The 17,725-nt window shown below is 41.8% G+C and overlaps 1 protein-coding gene across 1 annotated transcript in view; it reads left to right on the forward strand.

Moving 5' to 3' along the window:
• The window catches only part of LOC148442270 (uncharacterized), a gene marked incomplete at its 3' end in the record, with an annotated part of 86,685 nt that extends 72,120 nt beyond the window's left edge, over window positions 1-14,565 (forward strand). The window contains exons 7-11 of the mRNA XM_088464106.1: window positions 8,395-8,526; window positions 9,512-9,533; window positions 12,845-12,933; window positions 13,010-13,087; window positions 14,455-14,565. Of these exons, the coding sequence (XP_088320232.1) occupies window positions 8,395-8,526; window positions 9,512-9,533; window positions 12,845-12,933; window positions 13,010-13,087; window positions 14,455-14,565 (432 nt within the window). The remainder of the gene's footprint in view (window positions 1-8,394; window positions 8,527-9,511; window positions 9,534-12,844; window positions 12,934-13,009; window positions 13,088-14,454) is intronic.
• Window positions 14,566-17,725: the final 3,160 nt, after the last annotated feature.

Raw genomic sequence — 17,725 nt, forward strand, 5'->3', positions numbered from 1 at the left:
ACATATATAGCTCCATGCTATAATAATAATAAATATGATCAGTGTGACGGTGGGAGATAGTACATATATAGCTCCATACTATAATAATAATAAATATGATCAGTGTGACGGTGGGAGATAGTACATATATAGCTCCATACTATAATAATAAATATGATCAGTGTGACGGTGGGAGATAGTACATATATAGCTCCTGTGACACAGTTAGGTTAGGGGGTCCCTCTCCTGGGTAGAGGTCTCCTTCCTTACACACACACATAGCAGCAGGGAAGCAGCACACCAGTCTGGATGCAAGTACAAGCTGGTCGGCGCCAGTCTTTATTGTACAATGACAGAAATATAAAGAAAACATAAATATAAATCCTACCCCTGTCGGGGCACTAACTTCACAGGTAGTTCCCTCACTACCTGAACCTGGCAGGGCCTAATGCTTTCGCCAGCAACAAAGCACAGCACAGTACTCACAGATAGGTTTCCAAGTGTCTCTGAACAAACTCCCTGCCTGCTCTCCCAGGTGAGACACTCAGCCCTAAACACACTAGGCTTATATTGGCCACTCTCAGGTGGAAAACTAACAAGCCTGTTACCAGGCTGCGAGAACCAAAACCTGGAGTGGCCGTGGGTGGAGCCCTCCCTCTCCTCTCACCCACAACCCCCAGGTCCCAAACCGGCTTTTCAAAAAGCCGAAACTCAAGCCTGCTACACTGCAGACTTTCTCCTGGGGGTTTAAACCACAAAAGACAAGAATCTGGGACAAATGTACCTGCCACAGACCACTTTACCAGTGATCCTATCACACTCCATACTATAATAATAATAATAAATATGATCAGTGTGACGGTGGGAGATAGTACATATATAGCTCCATACTATAATAATAATAATAAATATGATCAGTGTGACTGTGGGAGATAGTACATATATAGCTCCATACTATAATAATAAATATGATCAGTGTGACTCTGGGAGATAGTACATATATAGCTCCATACTATAATAATAATATTAATAATAATAAATATGATCAGTGTGACTGTGGGAGATAGTACATATATAGCTCCATACTATAATAATAAATATGATCAGTGTGACTCTGGGAGATAGTACATATATAGCTCCATACTATAATAATAATAATAAATATGAGCAGTGTGACTGTGGGAGATAGTACATATATAGATCCATACTATAATAATAATAAATATGATCAGTGTGACGGTGGGAGATAGTACATATATAGCTCCATACTATAATAAATATGAGCAGTGTGACTCTGGGAGATAGTACATATATAGCGCTATACTGTAATAATAAATATGAGCAGTGTGACTCTGGGAGATAGTACATATATAGCTCCATACTATAATAATAATAATATGATCAGTGTGACGGTGGGAGATAGTACATATATAGCTCCATACTATGATAATAATAAATATGATCAGTGTGACTCTGGGAGATAGTACATATATAGCTCCATACTATAATAATAAATATGATCAGTGTGACGGTGGGAGATAGTACATATATAGCTCCATACTATAATAATAATAATAAATATGATCAGTGTGACGGTGGGAGATAGTACATATATAGCTCCATACTATAATAATAATAATATGATCAGTGTGACGGTGGGAGATAGTACATATATAGCGCCATACTATAATAATAAATATGATCAGTGTGACGGTGGGAGATAGTACATATATAGCTCCATACTATATTAATAAATATGATCAGTGTGACGGTGGGAGATAGTACATATATAGCTCCATACTATAATAATAATAAATATGATCAGTGTGACGGTGGGAGATAGTACAAATATAGCTCCATACTATAATAATAATAATAATAATAAATATGATCAGTGTGACAGTGGGAGATAGTACATATATAGCTCCATACTGTAATAATAATAATAAATATGATCAGTGTGACAGTGGGAGATAGTACATATATAGCTCCATACTTTAATAATAATAATAATAATAATAATAATAATAATAATAATAAGATCAGTGTGACTGTGGGAGATAGTACATATATAGCTCCATACTATAATAATAATAATAATAATATGATCAGTGTGACTCTGGGAGATAGTACATATATAGCTCCATACTGTAATAATAATAATAAATATGATCAGTGTGACAGTGGGAGATAGTACATATATAGCTCCATACTATATTAATAAATATGATCAGTGTGACGGTGGGAGATAGTACATATATAGCTCCATACTATAATAATAATAAATATGATCAGTGTGACGGTGGGAGATAGTACAAATATAGCTCCATACTATAATAATAATAATAATAATAAATATGATCAGTGTGACAGTGGGAGATAGTACATATATAGCTCCATACTGTAATAATAATAATAAATATGATCAGTGTGACAGTGGGAGATAGTACATATATAGCTCCATACTATAATAATAATAATAATAATAATAATAATAAGATCAGTGTGACTGTGGGAGATAGTACATATATAGCTCCATACTATAATAATAATAATAATAATAATATGATCAGTGTGACTCTGGGAGATAGTACATATATAGCTCCATACTGTAATAATAATAATAAATATGATCAGTGTGACAGTGGGAGATAGTACATATATAGCTCCATACTATAATAATAATATGATCAGTGTGACAGTGGGAGATAGTACATATATAGCTCCATACTATAATAATAATATGATCAGTGTGAGTGCAGTATATGAGGCCTCCTCTCAGGAGATGGGAAGTACTATACACTATCTATAGTATAGGGGTCAGTCTGTGAGTGTCAGTGGCCACAGGCGGCAGCAGAGAGCAGAAGCAGCAGACACTACAGGTCCCGGCGTGCACTGCGGGTGGGCGGGGCGCAGGCAGTTCACTTCCGGCAGTCGCCCTGTGGTGACACCGCTGTATCCGGGTGCTGACGTGTTGTTATGACAGGGGAGAAGTTGTGAAGAGCTGAGGCAGCAGCGGGTGAGAGAGCGCCGGGTGTGGGGGGGTTGTAGGGCGAGAAGTGCTGGCGGGTTAGAGAGCGCCAGGTGTATGGGTAGTAGGGTGAGAGTGCGGGGGCAAGCACCCAGCTTTGTATGGGCAGGATTGTATAGGAGGCAGATTCTGTAGAGGGCACTATATGGGGTGGTGGGATTGTGTCATGCAGAGAAGGGCATATACATAGAGAGCGTTATACCATACAGGGTGCACTATACAGATGGGGCTTTGCACCAAATATAGGGGGGATGACTATACAAAGGGGGCATTGCACCAAATATAGGGGGATGACTATACAAAGGGGGCATTGCACCAAATATAGGGGGGATGACTATACAAAGGGGGCATTGCCCCAAATATAGGGGAAAGGACTATACAAAGGGGACAATGCACCATACAGAGGGGACTATACAAAGGGGGCATTGTACCAAATATAGGGGAAAGGACTATACAAAGGGGGCATTGCACCATACAAGGGGGAATATACAATGCACCATACAGGGGGGAACTATACAAATGGGGCAATGCACCATACAGGGGGGACTATACAAAGGGGGCATTGCACCATACAGGGGGGACTATACAAATGGGGCATTGCACCATACAGGGGGGGACTATACAAAGGGGGCATTGCACCATACAGGGGGGACTATACAAAGGGGGCAATGCACCATACAGGGGGGACTATACAAAAGGGGCACTATACACCATACAGGGAGGACTATACAAAGGGGGCAATGCACCATACAGGGTGGACTATACAAAGGGAGCATTGCACCATACAGGGAGGACTATACAAAGGGAGCATTGCACCATACAAAGGGGACTATACAAAGGGGGCAATGCACCATACAAGGGAGACTATACAAAGGGGGCAATGCACCATACAAGGGAGACTATACAAAGGGGGCAATGCACCATACAAGGGAGACTATACAAAGGGGGCATTGCACCATACAGGGGGGGACTATACAAAGGGGGCAACGCACCATACAGGGAGGACTATACAAAGGGGGCAATGCACCATACAGGGGGGACTATACAAAGGGGGCAATGCACCATACAGGGGGGACTATACAAAGGGGGCAATGCACCATACAGGGGGGACTATACAAAGGGGGCAATGCACCATACAGGGGGGACTATACAAAGGGGGCACTATACACCATATAGAGAGTTCAATACAAAGGGAGCAATGCACCATACAGGGGGGACTATACAAAGGGAGCAATGCACAATAGCGGGGGGGACTATACAAAGGGGGAAATGCACCATGCAGGGGGGACCATACAGGGAGGACTATACAAAGGCGGCAATGCACCATACGGGGGGGGGGCACTTTACACCATACAGGGGGGGACTATACAGATGGGGGATTATATCATACATGGGAGGGTTATACAGAGGGAGCATTATACTATACAGTGGGGTACTATATTGATGGGGCATTACAAAATTATGATATAATTTACATAAACATTGGTAGTTTGTGATGACTAATATGTAGAAATATTAAACTGTTTAAATTGAAGACACTATTGAGACAATCTATGTAATATACTGAGATGTGACATCTCATATCATACAGAGGAGGGTAACAAGTAGTGAGAAGTTGCTATAGGCAGATGACTGTATATAATATGTGTAAGTAATTAGAGAGATATGTGATGCTATAAGTGGTACAGGCACATTGTGCATGGTTTACATGTGACACGGCAGTAAGGAGTGATTATCGCTGGGAACAAGTCATTGTATGACCTGAATGTGTGCTCTGTACTGTGTAGTGATGTCTGCATGCAATGAGCTGTCGGTGTGTAGAAGTACATAGGAGGGGGGCGGGGGCGTCAGTAGTTTGTGCTGGGAGCTCAGAAGTGAGATTGCCTTTTGGAATATCTAAGTCACTAATTGCTGGCACTGGCCCTGAATCCAGCGCTCGCTGTGCCTCAGTGCTGGTTTAGCGGCAGGTGGAGGATTAAAACCTCTTTACTATAGTACACAGAGATCTGTTTCAGTACACACACGGGTCTCCATCTCCCACTCCTCTTCGTAATAATAGTGTCTGCGAGGCATGTGGTAATTGATAAAAAATAAATAGCCCTTTCGAGTAGCATTAGCAAGTTCCTTACTTACTGTATATACGTCCCTTGGGACTTGGAGAGCAGTGTGTGACACTAGATCGTGACAGTGCTTTTTGGGCGTTTGTTCAGTGATAAAGGCCTGATTCAGATATTCATGTTCATTCTAGCACCCTGCGTCTGTCACAATCCGTGCAGTTCCTCTTTCCTGCCTGGGGTGTCGCTCTCTGCTCTGGTGCTTCTAGCACTCTCAGCTGTGCAACAAACTGCTGAGATACAGACCAGTGTGTGCAGAGAGCGACACCCCAGGCAGGAAAGAGGAACTGCAGGGGTTGTGACAGATGCAGGTGCTAGGATGAACATTAGATATTCACGCTAATGTAATGTAATTGCAGTTGTGGCCCTTGTACGCAGCCACCTGGCCGCATGTAATGAGACGCCCACCGGCGGCTTCGCAAATCCAAGCAAGCGTGTACAATCACAGCGCTGGTCGCAGATCCTTCCATAATTGTCAATCTGAGTAAACCTGTGGTCGATTTTAATTCAAGACGCATTAGCAGTCAATCGATAATAGCTCAACTGGGTAAATAGCAGCATTGCGTACATTGCGTACATATCTGAATCACGGCCTAGGGATTTATGGTCGCTGAAAGAGACCTATGAATTAAAATGATCCTATCTATTCTATGGTCTTTGTATTCCCAGCAAAATCCATTGGAGTCCCACAGCCTAGCCGGCACAATTCTGTTTTTGTGAACATTGAAGGGAACGATTTAGTAGCGTTAGATGGTGTAAAGGACCTGTGTGTGTGTGTATAAGCAGGCTGAATGGCCGCAGTGAGTCCTGTGTGTCCGCTGCCGTTGTGACGTGTCTTGGGTTTGGAGTCCGTTGTTTAAGGAACTTGTAATCACATTGTGCTGGTCTCTGGGGAGACTGTCACTTGACCAGGTGCCCAGAGAAAATTGGTTTTTCCAGCACGTCATAGATGAGATGGAGCCAGAAGACCCCTCATCCTTCACCAGCACACCGCTGGGTGTGGGACCAGACACGGGCGTTCTGGGGACCCTCCCCACTTTATACACTTTCGTGGTCACCAGATTTCTGCAGGTCAGTATGTGAATATTTATTTGCAATTAGTAGTGTTTTTAATGTAGGGCCTGGCGGCATGGACCGACCTTCTCCCACAACACAGTGTACTGTCTGCCTGGCTGGGGAAGGCTTATTGCAGGTACAACACTCTCATTGTGGTCACACTTGGCATCTGCGGGATACAGCTTTCCCAATGACCAAATTACCAAACCTGTGTCATTTGCGTGTTTGTGTGTATATATACACGTGTGTGTGTGTGTGTGTGTGTGTGTATATATCCATGTGTAGTAAGATTAATGAGCTGTAGATACTAAAATGGAAAAGCATGTATTTGTTCATTTTCAAGTTTAACATGCATAAAGGGCAGCTATGACCCTAATAATTATTATTCAATGACCCTGGAGTCACGCGTTCTTTGCATGAATGCAGATCCCTGATGCTGAAGCCACAGAAGTAAGGTCGGAACGGCTCTTGCTGCTGGACTGTGAAACTAGAATCGTTGTTTAGCTAGAAGAGAGTCCGTTATCCAATGGCTGCATTGCAACGTGTTTACTTCATGTTATGTATCAGATATTCAGTATCTCACCCAACTGCATTTGTACTGAGAAATTGCTCCATTTACACATAACAACCAATCAGACTCTGACGCAAACAGTCATCTTGCACTATTGCATTTATATATAAAGTGACTAAAATGAAATATGGAGACTGGACACTGCAGTCATGTTGTCACATCCTCCAGAGGACAGAGAAAAGTATTAGAGCCGGTCATAGGCGCTGGTTGTGGGTATCAGTGATTTGAGGAAAGGATGCTCAGTGTACACGGAATAAGCGACCGTATGCACCAGGTGCTAGCTCTCCTCAATGATTGCAGTTTCACAAGCGCTATATATGTATTTATATATTTCATTCTCCCCCCTGATGAAAATTCTAAACATGAATTGAAACGTTGGATTATAACTGCGTGTCTGCGGTTTTACTACTTTGTAATGTCCTGTGAGTGTCGCCGCTGGATGGAGATAGATATATATATAGATATATATATATATCTATGAGATTTAGATATTTTATATAAATACTTTCCATTATTCACAAAACAAGAGTGGGAGCATTGCTTGTGTGTTATTTCTGAGTTCAGGCGGAATCGTCTTTTGTACAACTGCAGTTTAGGAGATTGAAGAAAACGTGTGATCGGTATAATGGGCACATTCCCTTTAGTTCTGCGCAGTTAATATCGCTGATAACATCTATCACCCCTGGTTAGACAATGGAGTATTGCTCCCTTTAACGGCTTCCCCTAAATGGCTATTAATCCTGTAGCCAATATAGTAATTTGTCCTTCTGATCCTTTCACAGCAATTTTTTGTTGTTTGACTTTGTCAGGGCCTAATAACTTTCCCAAACACCCATCATTTTATAGGACTTGTCTTGTTGGCATTTATCCTCGTGCCAATGCTTTCACTCGTTCCCTGAAACCATATTCCCTACACACCACCCTAATGCTTCCAGGTTATTGTGTCCTCTACACTGTTCCATTAAACTTAATTGTTTTCATAATCTGTTCCCTACCTACCTACCGACCCCCAAACCAGCATTGCTATGTCACCGGATCACATGGCCCAGCAGGCGCAATCTGGCCGGCCCACTATACAATATGTGACACTGCCCTCATGTATCTAGCTCTCATTGTGCTGTAGAGTGTAAGCTTCTGTGCAAGTGTTGTTCCATTACCGTTTGGTCCTCATTGTAAAGCAGAATGGTGTGTGCTGATGCTATATAATATTACATGTTAATGATATATAGAGAAAATGTCAGTATATACGTAAAATCATATATTAACCCCCCCATCCGCCCAAAAATGTATTGAATATAATAGGTGGTGGACCTCTTCCTAATGGGCTGCATATGAGGTGCAGGTCACCAATATACTCGTATTCATCTGAGTGAGGTTAGGCACAAAAGAATCAGATTTTGTGTCTGTATAAATATATATTAATATATACTACTCTCAATAATGTATTGGTTTTGCTGTATGTATCTATGTGTGTGTGTATATATATATATATATATATATATATATATATATGTATGTGTGTATATATATATATATATATGTGTGTGTGTGTGTGTGTATATATATATATATATATATATTATATATAATTTTTTTTTCTATTTGCATATAAAGTATTTACAGTCTTCTTCCAACTGTTTTAGCTCATGTTAGCGCTGCCGGAGGACTTGCAGCCGGGCCCGGATTTCTATGGGGTGCAGTGGAACGCCGTCATCTTCACCTTCTTGGTGGGGCTTCTCTCTGTTTTGATCCTCTTCTGGAGAACGTGTCTCTCGGTGAGTGCTTTGCAACATTTCATTTTATTTTGTAACCTCGTATGTAGTTAATCAGGACACCCCCACGCGCTTACTGATGTCTGTCTGTGTTTAGTCTGACCCTTTCTCTTGCAGAGCAGGGTCTGTTATAGGATACCCCGGCCCAGTATTTACATTTTGCTATACCTCCCAGCCGCTGCCTCCCCCAGCAGATTATATGGCCTCCGTAGTATTCCGGTGAAAACCACATTCCCCCGCGGCATGTCCCAGTATTCCATGTGCGGCAGCTGTAGCCCTCACTATTAGACTATTGGGACCATCTGCTGGTAAATGTTATGTTGGTCAGATACTTTGCAGGCCCGTCTGCCGGGTATTCGCTGTGTGCAGGGCCCTGGCAGCAGTTAGGTGAGTGGAGGGGTAGCCAGAAATTTCCCTTATTTTTAACAAGTTATAAAAGTTTTCATTATTTATTTTTTATTTTTTCGCATGAAAGTTGTCACAAAAATAGCAACTGCAGGACCCTGTCCGTGGCCTGTAAAGTTTCACACTCCGCATAGGGAAGGGTTCCTTGCTGTAAGGGAGGTGAAGATGTGAAATTTCCTACCCAGGAGACGCTGATTGAAATCACTACTGGAATGTAAAAATGATCTGTATGCCTTTACTACAAGAAATGTGTATGAGCAGCAATAGATAGGAGCAATTTATCAAGAGAATTTATACAATTGCCCGGTTAGCGACCAGGAAATCATTTTATTTAACACCGATCCTCAATACCAAGAGAAGTCTTTTCTTTTCCCTTTTTTAGTGTATTTGATGCTGCACCGAAGGCGAGTTCTGTAGCCCCTCCAGTATAGCACGGTGACCTAACAGCTATTCTTAGCAGTACTGCTAATCCTATTTGCAGTACTGCCTCTCGCTGCCTGGCCCCTCACATACCGACCTTTGAATACAGTGATACGTTCACTCCTCCCGTGTCATATAACTATTCTCTTCTGGTCTTTTGCAGGTGAAAAGCCGAGTTTATCAAGGTAATCATTTTGCACATTGAAATGATTTTACAGCCGCTGGTATTATGAAGCATTAAGCGCTGTAACAGATGGCAATTTATTTCTCAATATTGTCCTGTGATAATAAAGTATTATCAAAAATAAACTGTGCTGCGTCAGCAGAGAAGCTCAGCAAAGCCCCCACTCCTGCAACTAAGCTACAGTACTTTCACAGCTCAGATAAGCTGTGTGTTAAAGGTCTGTTTGTTTATCACCTCTATATAAAATTATACTGACCGGCTTCTATGCGCCATCCTGCAACTTTTACTACATACCTGGCATTTTTGTAGTGCTTTGAGAGGTAATATCAATAATTCTGTTCCTCTCTTACCCCCTTAAAATGGACTTCTTACCCGCTCACAGCACAGACAGCCGTGTTGCGGTCAGCACCAGCGTTCCTGTGAGTACAGCCTGACTGTTTAGTAGGACCCAGAGACCTCTCGAGGCCCTTTGGGGGGTGATTCAATTCAGCGCGATGTTGAAGGAGGTCCTGGAGCTAATCAATTGACCGCACTGCTAAGTCCGACTAGAAGCACTGAAGTTGGAGAATGCCGTTTTCTACGCCTCAAGCTGGGTATTTAGTGGCGCTAACCGGCATTCTCCGACATAAAGCCGTATTCAATTTGAGCGGACTCGCGATACTTTTTCCGCCTCCTGGACTTTTTGCTTACATCGCCTGTTTTGTAGGCGGAAAAGTATCGCACGCGTGCCCGCGTATCCCCGCATTCAATTTGAAAGTAGGCGAAACCGGGACCCGGCTAAACTTGAACAGGCGGAAAGTACTGTCAGATTTGTGGGAAATCAGCCTGACACCCCCAAATGATGCTCTGAGATGGGGGTTCCCTATGGTACCCCCCGATTTGAGTTGCTGAAGGTATTTATTGTTTTTAAACGGGCTCAATAGCTGCTAAATAGCGTTTTTGTATAAGTGGTGCAGAATAGTATTCAGGAGGTTTTTTTGCAGAAAATAACTTATCCCAGCAAATTTTTGGCACTTGAAAATGGGGGTCAGCATATTTTAAAGTTGCTAAAGTGAAGTTGAAAAAAATTGTGAAAAATCCACCTGCCGCAAACCCCTGCAATGATAAAAACACTTGGGGCATACTTGGGCCCCCCCCCCAGTGTCAAGTTCACTAGTTTTTATGTTTGTCCCCCAACATTTTTTTTTTTCGCCCCCAAATGCAAAGTGAATTTTTGGGGTGTCCTTAAGTGTTTTTTAAAAAAATTTTGACAGTTTACCTTTGGGGGACTGTCTGGAGGCTTCACGGGGGTTCCCGCACGTTGAACCCCAAAACCCCAATTCTGCACTTTTTTCCGCCTGCTATTCATAGGCGAAACTTTTCCGCCTATTACATTGCATTGACTTTCTGCCTCTTTCAAATTAAATACGACGGAAAGTCAAAACAGGCGAAGATGACGTCATCGGCGACAAAGTATCGCGGAAACTTACATTTCGCCTCATATTGAATGTAGCCCTAAAATGTCGGCCGCGAGGTTATTAGCGCCGCGCTCAGCTGTAGAACACCATCACAGCCGGCACTTAAGTCCTGATTTTTGCTTGCACCTCGGGAGGGTGTGAGCAGAAATCCTTTAGTCGGACATAACGGCGCGGTCAGTTGCATAGCTCCGGGAAGTCCTACCAGGGGCTGTTTAACATTGCGCTGAATTGAATCGTCCCCTTGTGTCTTAGCGCTCAGCAGTGTTACTGGGTGCCAGTGACGTAATTCGCGTCCTGTGAAGTGGCTCCCGGCATAGCGGGAAGATGCTACAGATGCCCAGTATCCCCTGTGTAGACCATACTGCCATTTCTAACACACATCAACTTGCGCTGAGTCCTTCTCTTTGTACAGCAGCGTAGTGTGTGTGTGTGTGTGTGTGTGTGTGTGTGTCTGTCTGTCTGTCTGTCTGTCTGTCTGTCTCTGCATAGTGGTTTTTTTTTTTTTTGTAAACTCTAATTCAACAATCAAATGAAATTTGAAACCTCCGGCGTTACAAATTGCGCACTTTGCCCTGTCCTCCTGTTTGCAGGGACAGATGCGCTCTAATACCACAAGTACCTGTCTCCTGCTCTTACTGCAGTTATTTCCAGACCTCTTCTGTTTGTTCACCCCACAAGACTTCCACCTGCCGGACGCTATAGTACAATGTTCAAAACCACAACACGTCTTTTGCAGCGTCTGCACTTTATTTTAGCACATCTTATGCATTAGACTGCTTGTTTGTTTTTTTTGTTTTTGTTTTTTATTTAAAAGGTATTTCCACCCGAGGTATGCAGTCGGGAAGCCGGCGGACCTAATCCCGACAGCCGGCTTCCCGATATGCCGACGCCTGTCATTGGGCATACATCGGGAGCCCGGCATCCCGATCGGAAGGGCGCCGAGCGCAGATAGCCGCGGGGGGGGGGGGGGGGGGGGGGAGTGTTAGGTTTAGGGTTCCTGGGGAGGGGGACTTAGGGTTAGGCACCCCCCCGGGAGGTTAGGTTTAGGCTAGGGGAAGGGGGGGGTTAACGTTAGGCACCCCCGGGGGGGACTTAGGGATATGCAACCCCCAGGGAGACTTGGGTTTAGGCGACGGGGTAGGGGGGGTTAGGTTTGGGCACTTAGAGGGGGGATTAGGGTTAGGCACTGGGGAGGAGGTTTAGGCACACCTAAGGGAGGGTTAGAGGGTAGAAATAGGTTAGTATATACTTACCTGGGGACGATCGGGATTTCCTCCTCTGCTGGGATGCCGCTGTCGGGATTCCAACCACCGGGCATGGGTCTGGCGGTAAATCATACCGATTCCCCACCCGAATGTAAAATATGAGAGCAGCCTTTAAACTCCGAAGCATTTGCTTTAAACTGAATTGTAGTCTGCTTGTGAGTTTGAAAAGGAGGATTGTTTATTTGCTTGTACAAACTCTTCTGCTGTGTTATATGGGGTACAGACTTTTACAACAAATCATTAGATCGACCCTAAATTCCATGAAAAGTGTCCTGAAACAGATGATAGTATAAAATGTCTTATGTTATAATTTTAAGGTATTACTAATATTAAGTCATGTTCTTAGTGAGGGACCTTTGTTTGGGCTGTTACTTTACTAGTTTGGGTCTGCTGGGTGTTTTCCTCTTCAGCAGGGAAGAGTCGGCGCACTACAGATATAAGGCTTCCCTCTCCCATTCATGATGACAAAGCAAAGTGCAGGGACGCCTGCTCGGTTTTTGGAGTCTCTTGATTCCTGATATCATTATTGTTATGTTATCATAAGTTGACGATTTACAAACGATTTCAGCGGTGTAATAATTTGCTTCCAGTGAATGAGAAGCAGCTTGCCGAGAAGATCGCCGCGCTGATGAAGGAGAAGAGCGAGGCTTTGGAAAAAATATCCGAGTTTGAGAAGAAGGTAATTGGTAGTGGTGGAAGCTGACGCGTTCTTGTCTTCTAACCGTTGCAGTTCGCTTACTTATTGTCACCCACAGATAAAAGAGGCCAAAGAAAGCGAGAACACTACCCAGGAGAAGAGCACTCACCTCCAGGAGGAAGCCGATGCGTTCAAGGTACGACGGCGCCTCTTCACGTGGGACTGTATGGCTGAGCACAGCGGGCGTTGCACCCAAGCCTAAAGAGACCATACAGGGGGGGGTTATATAATGACATTTAGCACAGACCTTATAGCTCTATAGGTCCACGCCTCTGTAATTTGTGGCCCTCCTATGCGTGGGAGTTCAGTTTCCCTTCAAAAAAATCATAACACTGCACAAAAGAGAGCGCTTAGGGTCTCATTCAGCTGAGCGCTCGCAATCTGTCGATGTTAAGGCCCTGCGCACGCGAGCGGCCGCACTGCGCGTGCGCAAGCCCCAGAGCGAGAGAGAAATTCTCTCCGGAGCTCACTACAAAAGGGAGCGGCTGTCGATGTTGATCGACAGCTCGCCCCGTTTTGTAGGCAGGGCGGATCAGAGCAGGAAGCTCCCTGAGGCTTGCGGTTGCCGAGACCCAACCTAAAGCTGGCCACACATCTAAAGATTATCTGTCCAACCAGCCAACTAGTTGATTGGTTGGAATGAAAATCTGGTAAGGTATGAAAGCAAATGTCAATCAGCAATTTGCTCCCAAACACCGGAAAATGGACAAAAACTGTTGTTTGAACAAATTGTTTAGATCAAACATTTAACACATTTGTCTGACGACCATTTTCATCTGTTTTCTGGCATTTAGGAGCAAATTCCTGATCATCAGTTACTCCCATACCTTACCAGATTTTCATTTCAACCAATCAACTAGTTGGCTGGTTGGATGCAAGTTGGTCTAGTGTGTGGCCGGCTTTAGGGTCTCTTCACAAACCCCGATGGTCGCGATGGTCTTGACCATCGCGACCATCAACCTGGTCGGTCGCTAAAGCCGTGGGTGGTAACCCACAGCTTCGCTAGCGACCAGGAGGCCGCACTAAAAAAACAAGCGGCCGCCATCATTCAGAACGAGCGGTCGCTTTTTCCGACCGCCTCTGAATGAGGGCCTAAGTGAGTCTATGGGTAAAAGCTGAATATTTCCCATATTGACTTGCTGCAATTGTTATTGTAGATGCAGTAAGTTTTGTGTTGTACCGTGGTTATGACCTTATATTCTGGTATAATTTATATGTAATATCCCTTTGCTGTCTGCCTGAGCTATAAGTCTGTTTTGTAGGCCCAGCTGTACTTTATTTTCCGCACATGTGGATGGTTTCAGGAATCGCTCATAGCATATTCCTTTGTGCAGATAAGAAATACAAAGTTATCTGAGGTGGCATTGTCGGGTAGTTCCCTTCTTATAGGGTGTGTGGCACACCTTCATGTGAAAGGAACAGCCTCATATTAAAATAATGGACATTTTTTTGGTTTAAGCCAATCAGGTGCTGCTATGAACTTCTCTGTCCTCTGTTTAAAAGGTCACCATTAAGGAACTCAAGAACAGCAACAAACAAATAGACGCCAAAATGCGGAACTTGCTGCAAGAGCTGGATTTTCAGAAGGAGCAGAACAAGAGGAAACAGGAAATGGTGAGTCTTCGGCCAGGGGGATTCTCTTCATTCACACAGATGTGGGGTGGTATACTTACTCTCTGAAAGAGACCGTGTAATTTCCTCTCTGGCCTATGTCAAATATCTCCATAGATTCTGTTCCTTATTTTTATTTTGAACCTCTCTGACTCCTGTTATTTATAAATAGTGTGCAAGTGCACCGTGACTGCTGTGTTATTTATAAATAGTGTGCAAGTGCACCGTGACTGCTGTGTTATTTATAAATAGTGTGCAAGTGCACCGTGACTGCTGTGTTATTTATAAATAGTGTACACCTGCGCTGTGACTGCTGTGTTATATATATATAGTGTACACCTGCACTGTGACTGCTGTGTTATATATATATATATATATATATATATATAGTGTACACCTGCACTGTGACTGCTGTGTTATTTATATATAGTGTACACCTGCGCTGTGACTGCTGTGTTATATATATATATATATATATATATATATATATATATAGTGTACACCTGCACTGTGACTGCTGTGTTATATATATATATATATATATATATATATATATATATAGTGTACACCTGCACTGTGACTGCTGTGTTATTTATATATATATAGTGTACACCTGCACTGTGACTGCTGTGTTATATATAGTGTACACCTGCACTGTGACTGCTGTGTTATTTATATATAGTGTACACCTGCACTGTGACTGCTGTGTTATATATATATATATATAGTGTACACCTGCACTGTGACTGCTGTGTTATATATATATATAGTGTACACCTGCACTGTGACTGCTGTGTTATATATATATATAGTGTACACCTGCACTGTGACTGCTGTGTTATATATATATATATATATATAGTGTACACCTGCACTGTGACTGCTGTGTTATATATATATAGTGTACACCTGCACTGTGACTGCTGTGTTATATATATATATATATAGTGTACACCTGCACTGTGACTGCTGTGTTATATATATATATATATATATATATATATATATAGTGTACACCTGCACTGTGACTGCTGTGTTATATATATATAGTGTACACCTGCACTGTGACTGCTGTGTTATATATATATATATAGTGTACACCTGCACTGTGACTGCTGTGTTATATATATATATATATATATATATATATATATATATATATATATATATTGTACACCTGCACTGTGACTGCTGTGTTATATATATATATAGTGTACACCTGCACTGTGACTGCTGTGTTATATATATATATAGTGTACACCTGCACTGTGACTGCTGTGTTATATATATATAGTGTACACCTGCACTGTGACTGCTGTGTTATATATATATAGTGTACACCTGCACTGTGACTGCTGTGTTATATATATATATAGTGTACACCTGCACTGTGACTGCTGTGTTATATATATATATATATAGTGTACACCTGCACTGTGACTGCTGTGTTATATATATATAGTGTACACCTGCACTGTGACTGCTGTGTTATATATATATATATATATAGTGTACACCTGCACTGTGACTGCTGTGTTATATATATATATATATATATATAGTGTACACCTGCACTGTGACTGCTGTGTTATTTATATATAGTGTACACCTGCGCTGTGACTGCTGTGTTATATATATATATATATATATATATATATATATATATATATATATATAGTGTACACCTGCACTGTGACTGCTGTGTTATATATATATATATATATATATATATATATATATATATATATATATAGTGTACACCTGCACTGTGACTGCTGTGTTATTTATATATATATAGTGTACACCTGCACTGTGACTGCTGTGTTATATATAGTGTACACCTGCACTGTGACTGCTGTGTTATTTATATATAGTGTACACCTGCACTGTGACTGCTGTGTTATATATATATATATAGTGTACACCTGCACTGTGACTGCTGTGTTATTTATATATAGTGTACACCTGCACTGTGACTGCTGTGTTATATATATATATAGTGTACACCTGCACTGTGACTACTGTGTTATATATATATATAGTGTACACCTGCACTGTGACTGCTGTTATATATATAAATAGTGTACACCTGCACTGTGGCTGCTGTGTTATATATATATATATAGTGTACACCTGCACTGTGACTGCTGTGTTATATATATATAGTGTACACCTGCACTGTGACTGCTGTGTTATATATATATATATATATATATATAGTGTACACCTGCACTGTGACTGCTGTGTTATATATATATATATATAGTGTACACCTGCACTGTGACTGCTGTGTTATATATATATATATATAGTGTACACCTGCACTGTGACTGCTGTGTTATATATGTATAGTGTACACCTGCACTGTGACTGCTGTGTTATATATATATAGTGTACACCTGCACTGTGACTGCTGTGTTATATATATATATATAGTGTACACCTGCACTGTGACTGCTGTGTTATATATATAGTGTACACCTGCACTGTGACTGCTGTGTTATATATATATATAGTGTACACCTGCACCGTGACTGCTGTGTTATTTATATATAGTGTACACCTGCACCGTGACTGCTGTGTTATATATATAGTGTACACCTGCACTGTGACTGCTGTGTTATATATATATATATATAGTGTACACCTGCACTGTGACTGCTGTGTTATATATATATATATATATAGTGTACACCTGCACTGTGACTGCTGTGTTATATATATATAGTGTACACCTGCACTGTGACTGCTGTGTTATATATATATAGTGTACACCTGCGCTGTGACTGCTGTGTTATATATATATATATAGTGTACACCTGCACTGTGACTGCTGTGTTATTTATATATATATAGTGTACACCTGCACCGTGACTGCTGTGTTATATATATATATATATATATATATATATATATATATATATATATATATATATAGTGTACACCTGCACCGTGACTGCTGTGTTATATATATAGTGTACACCTGCACTGTGACTGCTGTGTTATATATATATATAGTGTACACCTGCACTGTGACTGCTGTGTTATATATATATATATATATATATATATAGTGTACACCTGCACTGTGACTGCTGTGTTATATATATATATAGTGTACACCTGCACCGTGACTGCTGTGTTATATATATATATATATATA

Source organism: Taudactylus pleione, unplaced genomic scaffold, assembly GCF_031769625.1.
Source record: "Taudactylus pleione unplaced genomic scaffold, aTauple2 ptg001579l, whole genome shotgun sequence".
NCBI classification, from domain to species: Eukaryota; Metazoa; Chordata; class Amphibia; order Anura; family Myobatrachidae; genus Taudactylus; species Taudactylus pleione.